The 26,190-nt window shown below is 44.1% G+C and overlaps 1 protein-coding gene across 1 annotated transcript; it reads left to right on the top strand.

The window, feature by feature from the left end:
• Positions 1–1,629: 1,629 nt before the first annotated feature.
• Positions 1,630–25,874, top strand: T265_02928 (hypothetical protein; the record flags this gene model as incomplete). Its single annotated transcript, XM_009167292.1, has 9 exons — positions 1,630–1,800; positions 6,246–6,391; positions 6,749–6,917; positions 6,999–7,397; positions 9,119–9,656; positions 15,434–15,609; positions 16,776–17,072; positions 18,476–18,548; positions 25,603–25,874. The coding sequence occupies 9 exons, from the start codon at positions 1,630–1,632 to the stop codon at positions 25,692–25,694; spliced, it is 2,061 nt and encodes a 686-aa protein (XP_009165556.1).
• Positions 25,875–26,190: the final 316 nt, after the last annotated feature.

Here is a 26,190-nt window from a genome sequence, read left to right as displayed (position 1 = left end):
AGTTTGTTTTTGTAACCAGACGTATGTCTCTTAAAAATCCAGAGTGTCTATAGGAAGAACATCTACCGGTGGCTACTGCTGTATTGCAATCCCGTCGTCATGCAGTCTAAATTTCACGTTATAGTTGAATTGTATGCACCACTGCATCACATCGGACATCGATTCATTAAGGCGAAGTTTTACGTTAAATTTCACAAGCGATAGTTTCAGACGCTGCTGATATGAGTTTCAAGAGAGTGTTGAACTTGCATTTGCGATCGAGAACCGGCGGTAACCGCATCCTTCATCAGCTGATAAATATCTTTCGGGATTATGTCTGCTACCTGGATCGATCCTCGTTCTTGTGGATCAGAATGCAAACAGGCAATACTCCACCATACTTTCCACGTCGACGGAATAATTTTTGCTCCCTACGATGGCAATTTTACCGTCGAGGCGAGGGAAGTGTCCTTGCATTCAATTCGTTACTTTTAGAGTTCATAATCGCATTCAGGATCTCTCCGCAATATATTAATTAACTAATTAATTAATATATTAATTAATCAATAATATATTAAGGCAGAACGGTTTAAAGGCAAGACTTTTTCCGGTGAAAGCGCATTGGGCTGGTGAAAACGAGCTATTCAACTCGAGTTTAAGACATTATGCATAGTATTTTCCCTCTTGTCTATTACTGACTGGTCGATCGCTCGATCAATTAGTTGCTTTAGTGCTTGTATGGTTGACTGACTGGTCGATCAAATGATTGACTGATTGATGATTGCTGGCATGATTGATCAATCAGTTTCGCAACCCACTTATTCCGTTTGAAAGTTTAATATCCTTTCTGGTCCCCATTCATGCAGTCCCAGTGAGTCAGTAAAGGCTAGTTTACTGGTGGGTGCTTTTATGCGTGTAACTGGAGGTTCGACGAGTTAAAGAATGGTGTACCGGTTCCAGCTGTTTTTTGTTTAAGAGGATAGACAACCTGGAAAGAAGCCTACGTCATATAAATGTAGTAATCTACTCGGCGGATGAAACTTAGTGCATATTTTGATGGTTTCATCGATCTCTAAATGGCGCATTCGGTACTTTCTGTGACCTAACGCCGGAGGATGGACTCCAAATAAAAACTACGATTGAGTAACTGAAGATCCGAGAGTGATAGATGGAACTGGTCGACATATAGTGGATCAGAAGTGATCTTCTAGTCAATGTAATTGAACTTCTGGCCGACGCAGGAAGCTCAACGGACAGTAGTGTGACGAACGACGAGTTCCTGTACTGGTGCGGAAAATTGGAAGTGTGGGTCATGGGTATTTAGGTAAATCACAGTCCGGTAACGTCTTGCCTTTCGCTAGTACAATAGCGTGGGAGCACAAAACAAGCAATGCCTGATTGGATGAGCTTCTGTAAAGCAAGATCTAAGGCTGCTCTAGGTGCTTTTCAGTTGAACTCTTCCATTCTTATGCTATCTTTTGGTTGACAGCTTCGCAGTCTGTTTTCGGTTATATCGCGGGTGATATTCATTTATATCATTTGATTATCAGTTAATTTGGTCATCTTCTGATCCAGACTCAATACAATGTTTTCAGCTGCCTAGCATCGTTGCGCTTAAAGCGTAGTTGAACTTGTGCGAGCGCGTGCAAGATGTCCCAAATCCCTGGAATAGAGAACTTTTCCAATTTCGATGGAACTATTAGCCATTTATATGTTGGCGGTAGTCCATTGTACGATTCCAGCGGGAGCTCGGAGACGCGAGTGATCATTTCCATCGACCCTCGATCCAAACTGGAAACATGTTTGCGAGCCATTAACTCCGTAAGTTTGATGTTTTTCGTCAGTATTTTTATGCATACAGGAGTTTCACGATGTCTTCTTTCATTATGCTTATTCCCTCTATCTTTTTCAAGATTTTTGTAATCACATTATCTTAATTTTGGTTCTTGGTCAACCCGGTTGATGCACGTTGCCCATGGAAATGGTTCCAGAGTTTATATAAATATAAATACGCGTTTACTATAGAGGAGAATGTTGGTAGCTAAGGCAGCTGAACTGCAGTTCAGCGAACAAACCAACCACCATAAATACTCGTTTATTTACGATCCATCTCGTTGTTATGAGAAATATTTGCTATGCATGAGTTGTTGGTCTATTCGCCGAGTTTGGCAGCTTGATCGCAAACGTTTAATCATCTTTCGAGGATACAGCACTGCGCGATTCGTTCGACTGGTCCTCGGAAACCTCTTGTCAGCGAAACAATCAGGGATAAAAATGGTTCTCTGATATGCAACAAAGCAGAGCGTTTAGATCGCTGGGCACAGTACTTCGAGCAGCAGTTCAGCTGTCCATCTGCCACCTCCACTCCAGAAACCTTGCCTTCAACAGAAAGGTGGACCGTATTTATAGAGCCGCCTTCAGTCTCAGAAGTGTCCGAATGCATTTCTCTACTCAAGCGTCATCGTGCTGCTGATCCTGACGACCTACCACCTGCTCTTTTCGAGGATGGCGGTGGTTTTCTCAGCCAGTGCCTGTTTAGCCTATTTGGTTCTGTAGTTTCACGTTTATACTCATCCAAGATCTTTGAAAATAGACTCTAACATACCCTCATTTCTGACGCGGTGGAACCGATCAACATGTGGGACTTGGCATTCCATACATCCACCTGAAGCGTCTTATGGAGAAGGTACTCGAAAACCTCCTCATACTCCCCCGAATTCATCCAGTTGGGATTCATGGTGAAAGTGACCTTTGTAAAGATGGGGTGTGATAAGAGGACAGTGTTGAAAAGATGCTCCAAAGGGTGTTGGGATATCTTAAACAACTGAAACAGTTCAAAATACACCGGTTCTCCCGCATATTTCATAAAAAAAGCCTCAACAACAGATGTCTCCGCAGCGTTTCACTTGGTTGTGGTCGGAACGCAACCCAATTATTCGTTCCAGGTTACAGAACGCAGCAGCCCACTTAGGAAGACACTGCAGTCTCAGAAAATATAGGTCCACAGACGCGCTTCATACTTTCAGTGTGCATGAAAATTGACAGATATCTCATTCGGACTTGAAACAGAGTTTCACCGGCAGACGTGACACACTACTCTTAAGGCAGCTGCGAACTCTTCGACAGCCCACTATCGGTTTGGTCCTTCTTGGGGCTCATCGAATAGGCAGTCTCTGAGTTCTTGCCGAACCATGTTCTGCTTGAACCCAAATTTCATGAAGAAGAACATCATAACAGAGCGATTTATGTAAGTCTCTCGTGAAAACACAATTGGTATGCAAATGAGTGCAGTTATCGTTATCGCTAAATTTTTTTATGCGGAGCGAATGTACTGAGGTTTTTGAATGGGGAAATTGACGCGACAGGCCCTCACTGTGCTGCAGGCAACTGAATCCGGGAAAACATTCAGAATCATCGACTACGATGGCTCGGTCATGTGCTACGCATGCCGAAATACCGTCTACCGAGACGAGTATTGTTCTCCGTGCCTTCTTCAGGATGGCGAAAACCGCGAGGTGGACAGCACACGACCTGGCAGAAAGCTGTGAAAGAGATCACGAAGGGTTTGGGTGTTGTTAGTATGGTGAGACTTCCAGGATGGGGTCCCCGTGACCCCATCTGTGCTTGGCTGGAGACGTTGCAAGAAATGGCGGCTAATCGATGTCAGTGGCGTTCTTGCTGTCAGTTTCTTTCCAGATTGTCTGGTTGAGCGTTTGGAGGTGTAGGCACCTCAGTATGCTTGACATAGGCCAGCACTAGGTCTCCTCCCTCACCCACTCTTTTTCCCTTCTTTTCAACCTAGGGCTTTTAATATATATATAGACAAACCTTATGGTTGTACGGCAGTGAAGCATCAGTGGCAACACTGATGTTGCTGTCTTTGATGATGATGATGATGCACTGCGCGATCCGCGAATAGATCAACAACTACGTGACCTACTTCCAATAAACGCACCCAGGCTACGGACATTCCGGTTCGTTGGCAGGGGTTACGTATGGTCTTTACATGTTTAATATTCCAGAAAAAGTTAACCCCAATGGACGCTTTTTTTTCTTTGTGTGGGACAGTGAGGCATCGGTATTGAACACTGATGTCATGCTGTCGACGATGATGATGATGATGCGGGATAATCCTGTAAGACTCATGCCAAGATCGAGCAATTAGAAGGAATGGCTTCTATAGTTCGGCTTCTTTCTCTCTTTGGTTATCGAGAAAATGGATGATCCAGCAAACTGAACACCTTGTTTCGAAACATCGAAACAGACTGTTGGTCATTAGTGTTCAAAACAGTTCAAATTGAGTCATTGCGGACTCTTTTAATTGAACGTCACTTAGTCCTCAATTGCCGTATATCTCGAGTTCCACAGGCAGACCAATCACCTTGCCGCACTGGCATCCGTATCTTTAGTCTAGTTGTTCATGGAACAATCAAACCAGCTGATGCGCTTATACAGCCAATACAACCAAATGTCCACCTGACGGATCACCAACACAGTATTAATGAACTGTTAGATAAGCCTCCAAAGTATGTTTTAAGTATGAAGAGATTAATTCAGTTCGCAGCTTTTCATGTTCTTGGTGGTTTTTGAAACGAAAAGTTCAAGTAGTGGCGAGCATACCACCCGTCTAGTGAGGGGATAGAACGGAACCACCAACTACCCACTAACCAGAGCCATAGACGCTTACCAGCTTAGCCATTGAAAACTGATTTATGGTTATTCCTTTACACTGCCTTCCCAATACTTCCTTTCCAATACTTTTTCACTGTGGCTTAAGAGCCCAAGACCCTCAGTACCGTCAGCAGAACCCTAACTCAGGCCCTGTGCTGCCGAATTTCCCGTTGCAAGGTTAACCAAATTCCCTTTTGCTTACGCCCTATCGCTTCTACAAAATTAAAGGTAAGGAATAAAATGCCTGAATTTTAATATTCCTGGATTTCCAAAGCGCGTTAGACTTGGTCGACACGCTTGCCCATTAAAGAATACCCCGGAAGTTTGTGAACATACGTTCTTTATAGTCTCACATTCGGGCGTGTGAGAGCTTACGGAGAGCTCTTCAGAAGCTTCCGTACACAAAGCGGTTTTCACCTGGGGTGCCCGCTGTCCATTCCAATTTAAATTCGTGATCGATGAGATAACGAGACGAATGCTGAAGGATCTTCAAAAAACCTCTGATGAAAACTTCTTTGATCTGGAATATGCAGACGGTATCGTTCTCCTCTTTGAGGTGGAAAAGAAGGCTCAGGTATTTTTGTATGAATTGATCAAAGGCATTCAGTCCTATGGTATGCACTTTCCACCTACAAAGTGCTCATGGGCATGCAGTCACTGAACACACCACTTACAATCCAAAGGGTGGCACTCGAGTTGTGGAGCGTTTTACGTACCTTTGGAAGTTGTATTAGTTCTGACTTTTAGCTTGACAGATGGGGCCAGTGCACGAATCTGCAAGGCTCGGATCGCGTTTGCTAATTTGGGGCACCTATGGTATCAAGGCAGTATATACCTGCATCTCAAGAAGCGTGTATATCAGACTACAGTGCGGGCTGTTTTGTCTGGCTGTGAGACTTGGCGTGTTCGACCAGTGAATTTGTGACTTCTTCAGGTGTCTGAAAATCGTTGTCTTGGGAGCAGTTAGCGTGGTCTGATGTCGGAGAATCCACAACGAGGCAGTTAGAAAGCGAGTTTTCGGTTGTGCAGCGGGAACTTCCATTAAAGAATGAGTTCAACACCAGAAGCTGCGTTTGTTAGGCCGTGCATTGCGTATGCCGAACCATCATTTGCTGAAGAGAGTACTGTTTTCCGTACCAAATTCAGAGTGGTGGAAGCAGACGTGGCCAACGCTTAACCTGGCAGAGGCGTATGAAAGAGATTACGAAATGTTTGGGTGTTGTCGGCGCTACTCGCCTTCCATTAAATTTGTGGTAGAGCTATTAGTATACTTTTCCATATTGACCTGACACCAGTTGGGATAACTGTAGTCGACATCTAGTCATCCTCAAAATTTCTCTCGAGATTCTATAATCTTCCTGCGAGATACTCATGAAATCTTGTCCATCATATGAGAGGTGATTATGATATGAACGAGGTCTTCAGCTAACACTTCTCAGTGGCATTACTTGTTTGCAGAATTTAAAAGTGATCTCGCCTAATAGTTGAACTTTTGGACTTGTCTCCGTTTTTCTGTTTTCGACTGTCTGGATCTTTTGCCTTCCCCTTATTTCATCCTTTTGTTGTTGTTGCATCCGCTTCGTGAACTCTTTCAGGAATTGCTTGTTTTGGGCTATCCCGCAGTGGTGTCTTACGAGAACGAACAGCCAATGATCATCGTCGATCAATTAGCTCATGGTATGGCCCGATTGCTGAATTCCTACTTAAAAAACCTGTCACAGCAGAACGAACTCGCAACCAAGTAAGACAATGACCTTGTGCTAGATCATGTGAGGTTCGTTTGTGTAAAGAAACCTCTCCAGCTGTGTTGCAGTACTGTACATGCGCCCGATGACTTTCCTTTGTGTATTTCTTGACAGGTTTCTTGCCTACCTGTTGCACATCGATTCACCAAAGCTCAACGAGGAATCACCTGCAAGGCAGGCCACTTCGATAACCTAGTTTCATTCGCTTTTTGCTGCGTGCGCCAGTCTCATTATGTTATAACTTTTTCGCCTAATTAGCTTAGCTCGTTGTCTAAAACGCAAACTTATTTGTTGAGATGTCTGCCGCATTCTACACAGTACTCATTAGAAGACTTAAATCTACTGTCTATCAGACTGCGGTCCGCTGAGGCCGACCTCACTCAGGTCCAAAAGATGTATCGTCGTTGTCAGGAAGATTTGAACGAATCCCACAAAGCCATCGCACTTGCCCGTGAGCGTGATCGTCGAGCAGAGGAGGAGAAGCGCGCTATCCAGTTACGATTGAGGGCAACAACAGATGAGGTAATTTTGTGTATATCTAATATCCGTAAACACGTGTTGCCTGTCGCTCCTGACTCATACTTATATGTACTGTCTTCTTAGGTTCGTAAACTTCAACTGAACTTTCAACGCTATGAAACCCAGTCGGCTCATGAACGCCGTAAACTGGAAAATGAGCTGGTTGCAATGCGTGAACGTTTGTTAACCACCATAGTTCCTCGTCCAGGGAATGTGGCCAACAATATATCCCATCGGTCATCCAAAGGACGGTCACAACGCACTTCTGTCCAGGTTTCCTCCGTGGTTACATTGGACTCACTTTCGGATACCAGTGAAACCACAGTCGGTTTAGCCCCAGCTTTTAACAGCCGTCCATCAACCAGGGTGGTGGCAAAGCCCACTCGAACGCTTTCTTCTATAGGGGCACAAAATCCAGGGCAGAAGTCAGAGAGGTGTCCACAAGATACAATTGTGACAGCTGCCACCCAGAAACCATCTCAAGTAAGTAATACCCTCACGTTATCTAAATTGGCATGTCCATTTGATCACTTGGCAGGTAAGCTTCTGAGTCTACTAGTGACCAACAAGGCTGATCTTACTAAGTAATGGGCGTCTGAATGTTAATTAAGTTCGTTTGGTCATGGTCCGGGATAGTGGGTATACTACTGATGATTCGCTTGTTTTGCACCACTGACGTGTGGTGATTTTAAGCTTCAAGCACGCTTTGCGCTGGTAGCCATGCCTTTGTCCTGTCTGTCGAGTTTTTGAAACCCAACTGAAGACAATTCGAATCTGGTGATTTTCTAGGTCACCTAGTTGGAACTCCAGCTTGCCACAAATAATTTATTTTAGGGTCCTAGTTTCGACTACTCCAATGGAGCTAGTTTTCCAGCAAACTTCACTTGATTCCCATAGCGCCTGCCTTCCGGGAAATTCATTGCTCCCGACTCCGTCAATCCACTCGAAGGACTTCACGTAAACACTACAAGTACCGAGCATATCTGTAGTGTGTTTGTGTTTCGCTGACTTCCGGTACCGATCTATCCACAGATGGTAATTACCGTATTTATACCCTACTTAAAGCTGCTACATTTATGTGTGTGGTGCGATGACTCTGAATCGCAGAAATCTCAATCATGGAGAAACAAATGAGCAACATGGAGCCCGTATGTCATTATAAGGCCGACTGGAGTGCAAAGTGTTTCCCCTAATTGACCATTGTTTTCATATTTATGGGAGCAGTGGTGCTGCCTTCCTCGAGTAAATAAGGCCTGCCCTCCAAACCGCATGCTTTGATCTTCCGACGATTATTCGTGACCGTCGGCGAGATATTTCCAAAAGCCAAGGACCTAGTGTAACCCAAAACGTACCTGCGTCAGCATTGTGTGTGAGACATCCATGCCCTGTCGTCTGCTTTTCTGGGTTAGGCCAACCCTCCGTTCCACAGCCAAATGGATCAGACCTTCGGGTCGTTAACTTCAAATGGATGCTCTCCCCAAACACTTACCACTCGTTTTCTTGCTGGTTAGACTAGGTTGTTGAGGGCTCAAAGTCGATCACTCCACACACACGCCACGTCATAACCCTATTGGGTAAGGAAAGTACACCATCTTGTGAACAGGGAAATGGTCAAAGTCGGATGATAGCAGGGGGCTATCCGTAGAACATCTTGTGATGCCAAGCTTATTGGAACGACTCTTCGCCCATAGAGAAGCAGGTAGTGTAAAAAAAAGTGATGCAGGTTAACAGATTTTTGTTACTATGCCACTTGAAAATTCAGCCACATCCCGAAAACAGAACTTTCAGGACTTCATGGCCATATGGTTCCCATACACAAAGGGACTGCCCTACGTACTATCTGTCTGCTATCAGGCACATACATGCTACAGTTAGCTTAGTGGGGTTGCACTGTTACAGACAGTTTCATCTTGGTCAGAAGTGCTCCTTTTGTCGCTCCCCACCACCCATTCCATTTTTGGAGTCAGACGCCCTTGTTATCGTCCTGGAAATAATTTTCTGGATCTGTAATGGCAAGGCAAGATGTCACTATGCTTTCCCCAGCGACCAATCTTTTTTTATTACGGGGTTTACGCAGGCCTGTAGAACTCCTTGACTGATTATCGCATAAGCTTGATAAGCCTTAATGAATTAAGGGATATGAGTTCCGTTGCATAACTGAGTATCTTTTCACGAGTTTTCTCCTTTTAATTCGAACTCTCCAGATTGCCCTGTACACACATTTGATCCAGAGCCTTCAGGAACGTGAACATACGCTACTGTATGAGAATCGAGAGCTGAGAGATCTTGTCAGTCAAATTTCTTCTCGCCTTGTTCGATTTTCACACTTTGTGGATCAGCAGTGCCGCCCCCTATCCGCAGACAAAGATCCCGTGTCCAACGCCTTATCGACGATGGATGAGTTCGACTCGCTCGATGAGGAGGACGATGATACAATGTCCCAATCCGTCCAACGCGAATCATCAGATGATGAATTCCCCAATCGCTGTACAACACCGTCGCATTCATCAAGTTCGCGTCGCAAATCCTCTAATGTGAACCAGCTCCTACTCCAACTCCCTTACCCGTTGGTTCGCGAGCGACTGGCGCAGCGTGTACGGCAACTCTCAAAAGAGTTATGGAGACGTTTGAAACAACTTTCGGTCACACCGGAGACCAGAGAAGCAGTTAGAGACTTGATTGACCTTCAGCGCTTAGGAGAATTTTCCAGAGGGGATAGCACCAATACTCCAAGTGCATCAGGTAATATTTGGCTTCTTAAGTGGATTTCTCTCGCTGAGCGTCCTTTTGCACTTAGATGTTCATTCAATACTTTAGGTACATAGTAATAGTGTTTCTGCCTACTCAAAGATTGGCTTCCATTACAATCCAGATAGGGAGCCCGGGTGCCTTCGCGATTCCGAAAACCAGTCGGTCGAAATTCCCACACTAAATTATAGGTAATGCGCTTTGCAGGTCCACGAAAATGCTTGTCGTGCCGGACTCAAGTTTACAATTGCGCGCTAATGCTCGTTAGCATCTCATTTTTATTATTCGGTCACACACCTTATACCCATGATTGACTCGATTCAAATCAGTCCTGTTAGCTAAAGCAGTCTACTTTGGACGGTCCCAAGTTTTGCATAACTATACTCGACTGTATAGCTCTACAAGAGGAGAATATCATTGCGTATGATAGTGTGTAGGGTAACATCGGTCGTATCTGTTCGAATGTGAACTGTGTCGTTACTCTTTCTGTAAATCACTGCTCACTGTGCTTGGCTGATCCTCTCCCTACTTAAAACGCTTGTTGTCATCTAACATACTGGTCCGGTGAATCGACCTGAAATTGCCGAGACAAGGAACACTTGGGTAGTTACATGTCATTTGTGCATATCAGATGTGTAAGTGTGCGTTCCACTCCCACTGCTGTGAAATCGATGAAAATAAGTCGTTGGGTTGTTTTTGTCTGCAGTCCAAATAGTGTACGTTTTCGTCGTAGAAAGTCAAAGTGTTTTCTGCTAACTATCCACCCGCCTAAAAATCACTTATAATTGCAGCCATTGATAGGCAACAATTTGACTCTTTCACCTCTTGTCTTTATGAGATGTAGTGAAACATGTTTATAAATCCGGTTAGACATACCACTATCCATCCTGCCTATTTTGTTTGACCGCGTTTTTTGAAGCCGTGGGTTTCGGACCATGTACATAATTCCTATTAATCAATATCATTTCACTCAATGGATTGAGTTTCCACATCTGATCGATATAACTTCGCATCTGAATTTGATCCTGTATGACACCTTGTTGCACTGCACACAATGCTCCTTATCGGAAAATGTTTTCGTAGCTTTACGGAATAATTTGCGTTCTAGTTGAAATGTTTTGCCATCCACGCATTCGGTTCTTAATACGGGATGCTGTACGGATGGGCTGTTTGGGGCGTCTGGCTTCTTGACAAGATAAAGCATAATTGTGCCTCGGTTATTACGGTCTAAGTTCCGCAAATCGTCAGACGAAGCTCCGTTGGTGGAGCTCCAACAAATTACGTACTGTTTGAAACAAAAATTGGAGCTTGCTGCTTTTTCAGACAGGCTCAACTAAATCAGATCACATCATTTCCCCTCATGTGTTCACTGCCGAACATTTTCTGAAGAAGTCTCAGGCGTTTCCGTTCTAACCGGGAACCTTATTCCCTTAAAAAAAACTGTCTCTCACTTAATCTAATACTACTTTTGGTTCCAGAGCAAAATGTTACGATATTTTATGCTGGCCTGTTGAAGTGGGCTCAATGAAGGAGACACTCTCCGAAATGGTTGTGCGAGTCCCCATATCAAATCGTCAAAACAGATATTATCCAAAACATGCGGTCGCTGATTTCATGGCCTATCGCTTGACCTATCCATTGTTCTGGGAATAAACTCCCGGGCATCCATCCGTATGAGAGATATTCTCTCAGTCACGTTGTATGAATGCAAGACATACAAAAGATGCGGATAGATTAGTCGGTATATGTTCTCTATATGGCTTATCAAGAACCTTATTAGCTTATTACTACAACTGACAAATTCAGTCAACCAAATCGAGGACATCCAAGCCTTTGTTGTCTGTACTTTGCGTCCTAACATCGTTTATCTGAGTTCGAAACAGACAGAGCAAGTGCTGCAAATCCTAGTCGCCTTTGGAGCTCCATACTACGTACGGTACGACCTGCATGTTGAACGTGGTTTGAATCACACCCTTGGGGGCTGTTCAAATGCATGCGTTTAAGTACCAGTCTGTTTTCAGCTGCCTATTTGGGGAACGTATTGGATGTCTTCTGGTACAAGAATGATGGGCGACGGAATCCTTCAAAAAAATAATGCGTAACGGTAGATGCTTCTACAATTATTGTCCCCGATTTAACTCTGAATCGATGAAATTGATGGACAAACGTGCGGATGGCTGTTGTGAAACATCAGTTGACCGAAGCACGATGATGAGACAAAAATCACCGGCTACTGCTAGTTTTATTTCTGGTCACTGACTGGTGTCACCCTTGAATTCCCTCATGTTTGGCCCCTTATTCCGCCACAGTGGAATAAGCCACTGTTCTTCAGGGACCATCTATTCGCCTTGTGGTCTGTCGGCGCATTCAAATGTCGATTCAAACGTGGACCAACCACAACGTTTTAGTTCCGATATCGACGTTCAGTACAAACGGCGTAGTCGGTAGCATGTTACGAATTATTTTTCGTTATCTAGATAGGCGTTTATAGTAAACTGCTAAACAGAAAAAGCTCCACTGCCCCTAGTTTGATTCAAATCCCAGACATCTACTGTGACAGAAGAACACATTTTACCATATCCCATTTCCAGGTGTAATTTAACAACTCAACACTACGTTAAGAAACTTCTAATCCCCGAGTGAATACCGCATGTAGTGTACTGAACTACTTGGTTCAACAGTCATGGGATTTTACTATCTATACTGCTGTCACCATGGCAACAGCGGGACAATAGCTATCATTTGTCACCCGGGATAGAAGTGTAGTAATCGGCTTATATGCCGTATACTGAATGTCGTTGCCCAGTACGTCGGTGCGTTCGCGTTCAGTCACACTGGTATGTGTTTCCTGCCGCCTATCATTCAATGCTCAGCGTTCCCTATCCCCGAATAGATTCCTATTGCTCAAGAATGAGGAAGGAAAGTGATCAAAATATTTCCATTCCAAGTATGGATCATTCGTATTTTGTGACTTCTGCTGCGATGGTTTTTGATGCGTAGCGCATTGTTGATATTTGTGACTATGTGAAATGCTGGTTTCCTTGTGCCGATGCCTTGAATTATGGATGCGGATCGCTAAAGAAATCTGTTGCGTTGTATAGGGCTTTTCATTTGGGCCCTACACTTGAAGCTATGGATTTATAGGAAACCAAAGTATTCACAGATTACCAAATCGAAAGAGATAATTTTTTACTCAGCAGCTAGAGAATTTTTGGCGAATAAGACCTCACTCCACAGGAGGAACTTCTTTACTGACAATATGCATGGCAGTAACTTTTATTCTTGTGACAGTAATGGCTCTTTACAACGAGTACTTCTGACTGGCCCCATCAGGTTCCTTTTTAAGCCTTTGAAGAAAACATTCCAAACTTTCTGGTTACTACCGGGAGAGCAACTTAGCACTGACGCCGCGTCTGTTTTGATCAGCTACACTGCTCCACCCGTCGTAGGATTCATTGCACGGACGCGCATATCACCGTGAGGTACATTTTTTAACGAATTGCAACCTGATGCATCTTTCGCAGTATCCATCACACTCAATGCCCACAGTTTAGTAACTGTCAGATCTTCCGCTAGTATCAAGTAGTTAGCAAGATTCGTCTTAAGGATGATCCTTTCTTCAGAGTAGACGAGGTCCGTACAAGAACGAACATCACCCAATGAAATCTTTTTTCAGAGCAGCGCTTGGAATGCACTGTAGGTGATGAAATGTTAATCAGAAGTAACAATCGAACATTGTGAAACTGGTTAATTAAAATGTTTATTGTATATGATCAAGCACGATACGTCATGGGCGCAATGTAGTACTTCTTCCTCCCGAAACTTATCACATCTCCGATCCAACTTATCGACCGCCTTTTTATGTTTCTCTTGACTACCGCTCCGAGTAGTTCATCCATGTGCACCATGAATACCCACCTAACAACTTTCCTCTTGAAGTTCGTAGACCTACCACAGAAGAATTTTCCGCTGTTGTCTCTTAATGTGGCGTGATTTTTGGAGCTCCGTAAGTAAGATATCATAGCACTCAAGTCGGTGGTTAACAAGATGCAACTGCAGACTCTGTGTGTGTGATTGAACGAAGACCTGGACTGGCCAACAGATCATGACTGACTAATATCTCTGGTTGATACCTGTGGGAGTGATCTGAAAAATATTTAATTTTTTGTGTGGGTTCTCACACTCGGTATTCTCGATTAGGTGCGTATTTGAACTGAATGAAAATACAAAGGTGAAAGAAATAGCCTGGAAGGCCGGTTGAAAAAAGCGGCTGAGTATCGTTAGCATTTAAGTGAATGTGTTCTGTCTTCGGTGTTTCGTTTTCGACTTGCCATCGAAAAAATTCACCTCAATGAGTTTGGACGCTGGGCTTCTAGTTTCCCATTCTGACGGTGGAAAGCATTTCGTAATGGGCAATCGCAGACGGGCCGTATCGTTTCACCTTGGTTTATTGTGGCTGCGTAGTTGGGGTACGCATGGTTGGCGGCCCTGGAGAGTCTTAATGTAGGATCTCAGTTGTCTCTCGTTAGCCGGATTGCCTTTACTGCCTACCGTTGTACGCTAAACCCCTAGCGTCTTCTAACTCCATGGTTGTGGCAGCAGTATTTGCTCCTGGTGCGTAGCCATGTCTGACTGTGAATATGAGGATTTCTATAGTCCTGCACTTCCGGGTTTCCTGGTAGAATAACCATTTTATCTTTAATTTTAGTTTGTTGACTACTGGAAACACTGTCTCCTTCGGACATGGCCGTTTTTATACCGGACTGGGTCAGGTTCTCTATCATAGTTTGGGAGTTCTCAGGTTCCCAGCTGGATTAAGAAATAGCAAAAGATAAACTATTGGACACCTTCAGAACAGTTAGCTCCTATCTTCGCACGACCTTATGATATTCTTCGCAAGTGGAAGAAACTTTCAATCCTCGATTAGAAATAAACTCCCCCGTAACTTTCCGGTTCTCACAAGGACTCGCACCTCTCCCCAAAATGGAATTGTCTTTGCCAGTGAGCCGGACTTCCGTATCGATTGCCTCCTTTCGTTCAACTACAACACTTTTCCGTCTCCCAGCTGCCATGCCTCCCGAAGGAAGCACACGGGCTGGGATACTGCCAGGTTTCCCAAGCATAGACAGGGGAATCCGAGAGGTAGAGGTTCGAACCACGGACCTTCCGGTCAGTGAATTCGCGCTCTATTAACTTGAACCATCTCGATTGTGGCTGAATTCACTTACACGGTCATTAGACAAGTCTTCAACATCCATAGGTTATTCTTACTCTAATTTGGACCGATCCATATTTTAGCTGGGTCTGCATATCCTCCAAGATTTGCTGGAACGGATTGAATGCAGTGGAGCTGAAAAATGGGAAAATGAGAATTGAAAAAATGTGACGTGCCATACACTGGTGTTTCTCAAGTTCCTAATAATCATAACTGTTTTTGTTGTGTTCGAGTGCGTTTTCCTCACGAACCGTCCTCGACGTCCCCCGTTACGCACTCCTTTAACGATGCTCTGTATATGTGCATAGCAGCCACAAGTGCTAAGCCACTCCTCCTTCCGCCTTACATCCACCTTTCAAATGGGTCTATTTTAACCATGTCCGCTTCTTCCATTTCGACCGGGTGAAGGGATACCGAAAATCGCGTTTATTTACTTGTCTTTTTCATCCATGGTCTGCCAAAAGACGACGATCGAGATGTTCTCATTGTTCAGTGTCAGTTCAATAAAGTCCCTCAAACACAGTATAACCTAATTGGTTGTATTTTTGTTCTACAGAAAAGCCCACAGCTTCTGCCCCATTAATGAACAATACTCGATTAGCGGATGGAAACCAACCACAAAGCGATGCGGAAAACCAGGACCCGGAGAAAATGAGCAACGAAATTAAGACATTGAAGGAATTGGTTCGTGAATACGAAGGTCGCATGCAAAAACAGGAAGTCGCCCTACGTGTGAGTTTGGCTTATTTAGACCAGTGAATTTCAGGGATTCCATTCCTCGGGATTATGGTGCGCAGTAACCTTCCGTCAACAGTCTGTCTCGTACCCTAAATCCGTAATCCCGGATTTCTGCGCTTGTTTGTGTGTGTGATGCAGGCCTAGCTGTCCGTGAGGGTGAGGCTCGTCACAGTATATGCAAACCCACACATAAAAGTGGGAAATCAGAACAATCCGGTTATTAGTAATGATAGGTCATGTCAATCAAATCATGCTGAACCATGGAGGAGACTATAATTCTCCATTGACACTAGCTTGCCAGATTATTCTCGGAGTTAACGAGTCGATAGCAAACAGGTTGAGTAGCCTTCGACAAATAAACCCTTTGGCATATCAATTTGGGACTGCGCCTACCTGATAAGCCCCAAGTAGGGCGAAACTGCTCGTGGGCTGTCGAAGATTTTTCAGCAACCTTGTGACTAAGCTGAGTAGCCCTTTTATCAGAATCGACCATTCTATCAAGATTGAGGCATGAAGAGATCGTTGCCTTTAGACAACTTTTCATACTCTCTGCCCACTGAAAAGGAATATTATAAGTGTGCCACAATGGGTCTCAGAAACATCTAGTTTTTTGCCTAATTTAGTCTTGACAGCAACTGGTTACCTTTTGGCAGTTCCAAACTTCTGCCTTTGTGTTGGCTTTTCTATCCGTTTTTATCGATGATCTCGCGAGCCTCAGTTGCCGTGCGTATTCACTGGTAAATTGCATGGCCATATAGGTAGGCTTCTTTGCCTGCGTTCATCATACATGTTCGACAGTGTTCTTCATCATTCTCGCTTCAGCATGGTCCTGCGTGCCTTGTGTTTTATCGTGTCGTTAGCTAGGTGAATCACACCTATTTGGCTTGTAGTGAATTAAACTAACTGCTCTCATTATAATGTGACTTAGCTTTATTTTGATCTGCTCATTCTTCCGGGTTTTCATTCATTTCTCAGTGATTTAATGAGCCGGCCTGCCTGGTCTTCCGTAACGACTGTTCAAAACGAGAGTGATGTGAGACTGAACAATATTTATTTTTCTTTATTTGTTTTCGTCATTATAATACACTACACTAAGATATGGAAGAATAATCACAAGTGAACTCATGTGTCTTGCCTTCCTCCATGCATTCTTTGAAAAGCACGCCCTGTTCACCAACATGCGACGATGGAACAGCTGCGCCCGAGACACCTGGGGTTGTCCCACCGATGAGAATTCTGCAGAACTCGGAAGCACACCGACACATTCGCTTCATGAGAGCCATACTAAAGTGGCTCCGTTGCATTTACAACTTGGTAGCCCTTGGCAAAGCACCAAAACAGACGGGTCACAGCTACCAAAAGATGGGGCAGGTGATTGTATAAACGAATTGGACGTCCCAGTTTCAAACCAGCCGAAAGTCAAATGTGATGCACGCGACTGTCATGGTGATCTTAAGGTTGGTCCGAATATCCGCAGGATCGCCGCAAACCACTCCTCGATTAGCGATTGTTTCCGAATCCTAACGGTCTGATACATTATGATTTTGTTATCGCACTATCAGTATACCCAGTAAATATGGAAAGTTCCCCAGACCTTCATCAAGAACGTATTCACTCGAACGAAGGCTGTCATTCTCGTGATTTACGATGACGCACACTGATTCCTTGGGGCGATCGTAATGGGCTCCAAGGATTCCTCTTATAGGTTGGCATTGATCAGGAACCGATAGTTGATGCCTATTCTAGTTCGGGTGTGTAGTAGTGTTCTTCGTATAATTTTGTGTTGCCAAGTGTGGTTTTCGGTTGTTCTCTGCGAAGATATCTGTAGTAAATTCGAGTCTCGTAACCATTTTTTGGAGACGCAGTTATGTGAATGCTAAAATGATAATAGGTGATCATAGTTGAAATCTGTTCATCAACTGTATGTGTGTGTCGGAGCTCTAACCATATCCTGAGTAGCTTATTTATTTGGGATATGAACAATACGGTGTGGGCATTATTATTAGTTTTTTCTCTAGTAACCGTTCGGGAGTTGTAATGAACCACTGTTAATAGAATCACACCAACTCCATACGTACCAGAAATCAATACGTTTCAAGGTTTTGACCGCCGCTTAAAGTCTTTTGAACCTTCACTGGGCATAAGCAGTGGTCATCGAGTAACTAAGACCAAACTTTTGCTTTCTCAAAGATACTTTGTACATGGTACTTCTTAAGTAGAACTAGCGAATAGACTTTGCACGTTTCCTCTAGTCTCTTTCATACCTGCCATCCCTAGTTGTAGTTCCTTGTTCTCTCATTCACATTCGTTGGTCACGTATTCTTTTCGGCTTGAGAACCAGCACCAAACGCTTTTAACCCTCACCGCGGTTCCTCCAAATTCTTTACTTTCCGTTTTAATACTCCTGACCTTCAGTCCCCGATTGTTTGATTCATCTCAGATATGTGTACCCAAAATGTATCCGTACATAGTGTGATGACAATATAACCAAGTGGGATTTCACAAATATGTACGAGTTCTATTAATCCAACAAAGTGGTCGCTTTTGCGTTTTTCAACAGGGATGAACATTCTGTGGTTTTGTTTACCCCTGAACTAGGTTGACTTCATTTTTTCTTGGTGGAACTTTATTAGGAGTGTGCGTACTATGATCTTTAATCGAATCGAGGAGTTGTTCTATCTAGCTGCACTCTGGACGAAACGTAGTTTATCTCCCAAAGGTGCGAAAATGTTCGTTTCCAATATACGCCGCAAGTTTTTACCTTAAGTTGACAGGTACGTTATTCATTTAACGTGACTAGAGTACTCCCAGGTTATCACCAATTCAACTGTTGTTTAATCTTCCAATTTCTCTATTCCAGTCTCATGACCTCCCAGTTTCCATTCAACGAGACTTCCGGCGTAAGACATCAGACTGGAACCCCAACACAACAGGTTAGTCGTTACTTCATTTAGTTGATTTTGACATTAATCGCTTCCGAGGCCAGATTGTCTGAAGTTACCATTGTGGGTCCTAATTGTTGTTTTATGGTTGCTCTGCGTAGCTAGCTCACAACTACCATACATACAACATGGTTTCGGGACAGTTGTTCAGTGGTGTATACAGTTGTGTTGAGTTCGAACATAAGGCAAGTAGTAAGTAAAAGGCTAGGTCGCCCCGACGTAACGACGGAATGACGTAGTTTTACGGATAATAGGAAACACGGGCAATACCCTGATGAGATTCTCATTCAAGTTTGTCTTGACTTATTTTCGCAACTCTTTTGCTGGTCTTTTGGTGTGTGTTCCACTCATTATAGTATATCAACAGACACAGTAGCTGGAGAGAGCGAGTCTCGGAGACAAAGGAAGATTACTGCAGCTGCGTTTGTTAAACCGTCACGGAGTTTTCCAAAAAGCCCACCTAGGACCGTCGTGAGGGAGTGAGGGGTGCCAAGCTAAAACTAGTACATTCTGATTCTCCCATACTTTGACCCATCAGGGTATGCCTTTTGGTCTGTAGTCGGTTCGCGATACATTCGTTCAATCGACGTAGTGTTCGGTCATTTAGCTTGACCTGCCTCCAGACAGTATCCTAAGGTAACCTGAGGAGTTGATACCTGAATAATATGCATATCCGGGAATGAGGTGACGGATGTTGCTAAGTGGAAAGATAAAATGGCAATAAATAGGATGAAAAAAAACGGAAGAACTTGTGCTGCCTCAGTGTCCACGATGATCTGGTATGTCGAAGCTATGCGCCAGTTTGTGCTGCATATCCTAGTGGACATACTACATACGTTTAGATGTGACTGGGAGAACAAGATATTTCACTGTCGCCAGCATCCTCGCAACCAACGTCCCCTCAATCTGTTAATGACACATCTGATCCACTTCGGCTGGCAGCTCTCTAGGTTACGTTTCCTGTGAACGAACACCCCTTCGTACTGGATGGTTCTTACCGATTCGGGTGATTTTCTTTCCAAGCTGAGGCATATCAATGGACATTTCAAGATAACACAGTGTTAAGTGGTTTCGATAACCGCACAGCACCTTAGATTTCGTGCCAGAATTTGAAGGTCACTTGTGGCATCCTAACTTAACATCGATACAACTTCAAACTCCCTTTACAGACGTCAACTAATTCTTTTCGAGTGGTATTAGGAATTTCATCCGGAGTGACATTTCTTCCCGTCAGAAATACCAAGGCGTCATAACTGAAAAGGCACGGCGTCAAAATCAGGAAAGGTCCGACCCCCGTCAAAACTTGCGCGGTTCGGGTACTGTAAGAGAAACCCCGTTTTACGTATAACCGCTTCCCTCCATGTCTTCCGTTATGTCTCTACTAGGCTAGTTTGAGAGCCTCTTGTCTTACTGAAACCGGGGATTTATGGAATGATGCATTCCTTGTCAAACCAGTCTTTGATAGCTGCTTAATAGTTTAGAAAACTTCGTTATTTAAAAGCCTTGCATATATGCATATATGCTTGCAGAAAAGGATACTCTAGGTATGTGGTCTCAGGTTTCTGCAATGTTGCTCATGAGTTCCACATTGTGCTTGCTACACGGAACATTCATATTTACTAAGCCTTTGGTCATTTGATGAAAGTGATGCTCGAGGGATAAAGACCACTCGCCTGAGCACTAGCGCATTCATAGGATGAACCTTTGCAATGGCCGTCACTTTCTGTCACTTAGTTCAGTAAGAAAAGATAATGATCGTGTTACCTAGTCATGCCCAAGTAAATCTTATGCCAGAGGTGTAATTTAATATCATTCTCCCTCCCTCTGTCTCTACAACAGTCAATTTCCTCGAGAATATTTCTTCAGAAGGGGACAACCGTGTTTCAAAAGTGATGTTATCACACTTAGTCACATTATATACCTCCATTAACCACAATCCGTACTGCAACTGAACATTATACTGTGATCATGTTAAGTTCACTCGAGAATAACCCAGTGGTGTATCAGGCAGCTGCGCCAGTGAAAGGTCGTTTTAGGCGCATTTAAGCTAGCAAATCGGATAACTTAGTGATAAAAGTTCTTCTCAGGATACTGGTTTCTCAGTGTTGGCTAACTGAATCGTTTTGGAGACCATTTTCATGGTAGGATCTGAAAAGATTGCAATCACTAGGTGAAGTGTTCCATCTTGGGGGGGGGGGGGGAATTGTTCCTGTTAATGCTCTACTAGAACCCGAAAACTAGTTGTATGAACGAGAAAACGTAGAGCACTAACAATGTCTGATTGTATATGTACAAACATGCATGTATATATGCAAACAAGGGACTTATCGTTTTGTAGGTACAGTTTGATAAATCCTGTTGTAAGTCCGGATGCAGGTTTCGTGTCTTCTTCGCTGTTGTAACAGCCACATGTAGTCCTGGATACCCGTGAGTGAAGCGCCGTAAAGTCCTGAGCGGCTCTGCTCCGAGCTCTGTTGAGTTGTGTTGCTGTGCTGTTATATGTAGGAACGTTTGCGTGTGTTCGGGTGTCAGCACATGACTTGTTGCTACCTTATCGGACGGTAGACAGTCGATGTCAGATGTGTCACTCTTGTGTGTCGTGATCTGTACGGGTAGGGAAATAAAGCGAGTCTTGGGATCGAGGGCTTGACTGTGAGCTGTATAGTCAAGTTGGTCACGATCCTGTGGTGTGATTTGTAAGTGTAAGAAAAAAGACAGATCTCGTGATCTAGCGAGTGTCGGTAACCTGTACAGTCATGTATGTGGCGAAAGGGTAGCTACATTCTCTCGCCGACTAGTACGTCGAACGCGCACGTATATCTTGTTTCAATTAGGCCTTAGCATATATTACGTACGACCTCCGTCATGATCCTCAGCTGCCTGTCGTGTGTGGGCGGCCTTCATTAAAAGGGGTGTCTGCACTTAATAAGCTGTGGTCTGTGTCTAGCTTTAGTGGTTCATAGTTCATTTGTCGCCTTGACTGCCATGTTATGTCCCCGTCTAATTTACTGGAAGTTTGTCCGCTCTCTAGCCATGGACTTAGTTCACACTTCTTTAGGTTAGTACGAGCACGCCTAGTAGTTTATCTGAAGAACGCAACCATGACATGACTTAATAAATGTTCCGAGTACTGTCAATTGTTACGTCCGGCTGTCATTCCTTGTTCAAATCTTTACGGATGTCTACTCTGCGAAGTTCGCAAACGTGACCAGATGTGTCTAAGTCTTACGTAACTAATACGAAATCCCAAAGATGGATACCTTCGGCTTTTCGTCACCATTTTGCATTCCTTGCATTCCCCTAAAACGCTTCAGGGGTAGAATGGTACCAAGTTCTTCTTGGGTAGAAAACTCTTCAGATGAGAGTGCTAGCTGGTGGTGAACGCTTTTGTGAGCCCCAAGCGAGTGACTTTTCTTCGGAGAGGTACATCTAGAGATTTCTATAAATATTTCTCTCCCAGTGTTTTAACGTAGCCGTAAACTGTCAGTAAGCAACCCGGAAGTTTCTTTAAGTAGGTTGCAGTAAAAAGTACTGAGTCTGCTAAGCACAGTAACACTTAGATACTGACTAGAGCCCTTGCTTATAATCATTTGTACTGTACGACAAACCCGCGCTTCTGCGTGTCTCTTTCGTTTTGGTTATTTCATCTGTTTATTACGCCCTTCACTCAATCATGCGAGCAGGTGTACTCTCCTAGCTTTGAACAGAAGTAAGCACCAATGTTTAGATGTCTGTTGCTATGGTGGTTAATCTTTCGTTTGTTACTAGTGTGGTGGTCATGAGCTTTATGTTGTTTCTATTTTGATTAAGTTCCGGTTGCATGCCCCCACGCCCTAACTCACTCACCCCTTGAATTTTGTTACTGTCATAGCAACTTTCACGATGGTCCTTCTCCACTGACTGACATTGCCAACTGGGTGTATTCAGCCTCCCTTTTACCAACCTCATACGATACGCAATGTCTGTACCACTTCCACTTCGTCTGGCGTTTGTCTATTGCTATTGGCAGCGCGTCAGCAGTGTAGTATTTCTCAAGGCAATTTACCTGCCAAGCAACCAGGTGTGGTTGTATGTTTAGTTTCACACACCGCTTTGCTCAGATCTTGTTTGGTTCGAACAATATGGTGTTGGTACATCCGAAAGGACGGAATTTGACGGGCATTGGCATGTTCTACGCCCAGTTCCACTTTGGTTGACGTTTTTTCACGGTAGAGCCTCGCCTGCACAATTGTTTGTGGATAACTTACCGAGGGTACGCTTTAATTCAAGTGTAGAACGTCGTAGCAAAAACGACATGTATTCAAAACATGTGAGAAATTATTCTGGACGAAGGCTAGGAAATAGTTCGAGTAGCTGCGTGTCAAGTCTGTCATTTAATACCGCAGAATGTCGTGAAACGATTGTGGTCTTCACCTTTTAACGAGTCCCACCCAAATCGAAATTTTCACAGGCCGGACGTATTCTTATTAACTATAATGTATTCTCCCATAACTATTCGCTATCGGTCGGCGATCGTGGTACTTTATAAGTACTTGTGTGTTTCTTACCTTTCCGACCACCTTCGATTCGATTTATCAGCTATAAACCGTACATTATAGGCACATTGGTTCCAACCACTACACTTTCGATTACCCGAAAGTGGGGGAATGTGGGACAAACAGCTTGGGAGACAATGGAATGTCTAATTAGCTCGCGAACTAGCAAGCTACGCATTGAAGGTCGTAGCTTTGATGCACGCGCTACTGACTCACGAATGGGCCATTACTGACAGCGTCATTAAACATTGGTGACCTGAGTCCCGGAGGACCCATCCAGGGTGACGGCAATTATCAGCCCAACTCAGATTATTGGTTAGTGATTTAATCCTTCGTTGCTAGGTCAGGAACTGTCCACCTATCAGGCTGGGTGAAAAGAGCTCTGTGCGGTGGAGTACATGTCCTAACCAGGGTAACTTATGGAGCGCGGAAGCAAAAGCTGCCCGGGCTTTCCCGATCCGAAGAATAATCTCGTCTCCAGCCACTCCACCGGAACTCCTACAACTGTTTAGATAAGCAAATTTATCTACCACTTCGATTGGCTGGTCTGCAGGCACGAGGTTTGGGTTTCGTCCCACCCAGCCTTGTAGCAGCACTTTACACCTTGCAGGTGTGAAGCGCGCACCAAACCGGGCGGCAGAACTATTTAGACTATTCAAAATGGTTTGCTTTTTTTTTAGATATCTGAACCAAGGAGATTAGTATCTTTCGTATACTCAGTGTCTGTGGTCGGGTTTCCTCGGAACACTGCGGCCCCTGAGGTTTCAGAGGTAGGCAGAGAAATCTCAGGCAGCACATTAATAACAAATTTGAAGAACGCAAAAGAGGACAATTTTGTCTTACACAAATAGGCGAGACGAACGCAGGCGAAAGCTTCCCCCATACTTGTACGCATTCACAGTAGCTCACATACGAAGCTATCATAAGGGATACAAATTAGCAAGGACCACTTCTGATCGCCAGATGCCGCCAAAGATCCTGGTGATCAACAGACTCAAAAGCAGATTTCTGATCGAGACCGACGACAAATTTGGGTCGTCCAAACAGTGGCGCTATTTAAGAATTTGTCTGGGCGATGTATCCTCGACCATGGTGTTCCATTCACTACACAAGCGATCTTCGTCGCCCTCATGACTGCATTTCCAGTAGCTTTCTAGGCAGATCAGCTCGATACTGTTGATCCACTGAAACTTGTCGAAGTTGGTGAATGGACTTGCTCTTCTGTGGTGGAAAAGCAACGGAGGGTCGCCCATTGGTGTGATGAAAGTCAGTTTGCTCATCCCAGGACGATCGAGAATCTTTAATTGGGGCTCCAACACCGTGGATACCATGTGTCGTTACCTGGAACGAGATGGTTCAGTGGTTAGAGTGCGAATTTGGTGACTGGAAAGTCTGTGGTTCAAAGCCGGCATCTGCATCTCGACTTCTGTCTAGGTTTGGGCAACCTAGCAATATCCGAGCCGTCGTGCTTCCTCCGGTTGGCACAGCAGGTAGTCACCGAAAGGGTGTTCCATCTAAACGATTTATTTTATTCTTTACGTGCCATTGCTTCAGAGCCACCAGATATTCAGAGAGTGAAATGTGGAACCTCTGAGCTCGTCCTAGGCTTAAAATGCACCACTGAAATGGGGTCTTGTAAGTGTGCATCGGAGACAGTCACACGCGCTCACTAGTCACTCGATGAATTTCGGTTGGAATATCCGTTTTGTTTCCACCTGACTTACGCTACTGGGTTACTATTACCGCGGCTGGTAGCACGTACTGCTCATTTGCTTCCAGTTTTCGTTTGAAGATACTGTCGCCGTCCTGTTCCAAAACGACAACAGGAAACACTTAACAGATTTCCTTAGAGCGAAACGTGGTCCCCTTCGTCACTTGTTTCACAGGTCGGCTACCAGTTTACATTAAAAAAATCCGTCAACACTATTCCCCAGATCCCTCAGCCGGTCCGCCAGGTGGGTGGCAGCCCCCTTCACGTGCTCTAACTGTTGCCGTTTTTTTTAGCCTTCAAGAATTTCGTCGGTACCAACCATATGGCAGACGTGGGCGCAAGCGTGTGGTATAGGGTTGGGGTTGAAAGCTACCGGATTTGGTTTTTTGAATGATCTGCATGTGAATTATTCCACCTTACACAAAACCGAGAATAGATGTTGATGCAACAAGCAGTTTGCCAGAAGTTGATAATCATCGCTGTTGGTTGGTTCGTTAATCTGGAAGCTATATTGCGAGGTTACTAATGACAGACTCGTTCTCCACTGGCAAGCTAGAAAAACAGTACAACGACTTTGTCTCGGTAAGTTGATTTGCAACTGGGTGTTAATAATAGATTTTTACTGCATCTTCACAACAATTGGCCTAGTCTGATTTTTTATAAAGTTCCCATAGATCTCTTTGTGAGATAGGTTTTACTTCGGCTTCTTTCACATGCTTCTGTGCTAACTTTGGGTTGACCATATATGTTAGGAATCGCACCAGCGTCATCCACTTCTCCGCTTCTGCTTATTCTTCAGATACTGTCTGCTTGGCGCCGGCTCACGCCACCTTCACCAGTTCTCCGTTTCCGAATCGGGCTCGAGCGCTGTCCTTAGACGGGATCCATTGATCCGATTTTTTCTTTGCAGACCATTCGCATCGGCTTTCTCAAATAATTATTTGCACTTCGCTTCAGGTGAATGAATTTGCTCAACTCCCCGCACATCATTGTCTTTCATCGTATGCTGACACCCCAAGCAATTTGTTCTATATACATTTATTCTGTATATATATCAAAATTTGAAAAACCTCGAAACATTGTTTAAGACTGTTTTCAGTCTCTATGATCTTCAGCATCATTTAGAGAGCACAGACGTGAGTCAGCTGATTCATGTTTGCGGCTACTTTTGCTTCAAATGGTCCCGTGATAAACACTAAGTGGAGAAGTGATCACTTAACACTCAGCCTACTGATGTGGTTTTACAACCGAATCTCGACAACGCGACTTAACCTCCCTTACAAGTCGCTCATAGTTATTGTCTTGGATCGATATTTAATTTGATCTTTTCGATCCCGTAGTAGCTCAGCTGATATGACGCAGATCAGATAAGCGGCGTCGTCGCATT

This window comes from Opisthorchis viverrini (genome assembly GCF_000715545.1).
Source record: "Opisthorchis viverrini unplaced genomic scaffold opera_v5_38, whole genome shotgun sequence".
Taxonomy (NCBI): Eukaryota; Metazoa; Platyhelminthes; class Trematoda; order Opisthorchiida; family Opisthorchiidae; genus Opisthorchis; species Opisthorchis viverrini.
Note: the sequence above shows the minus strand (reverse complement) of the source record. Positions and strands in the feature narration are given on the sequence as shown.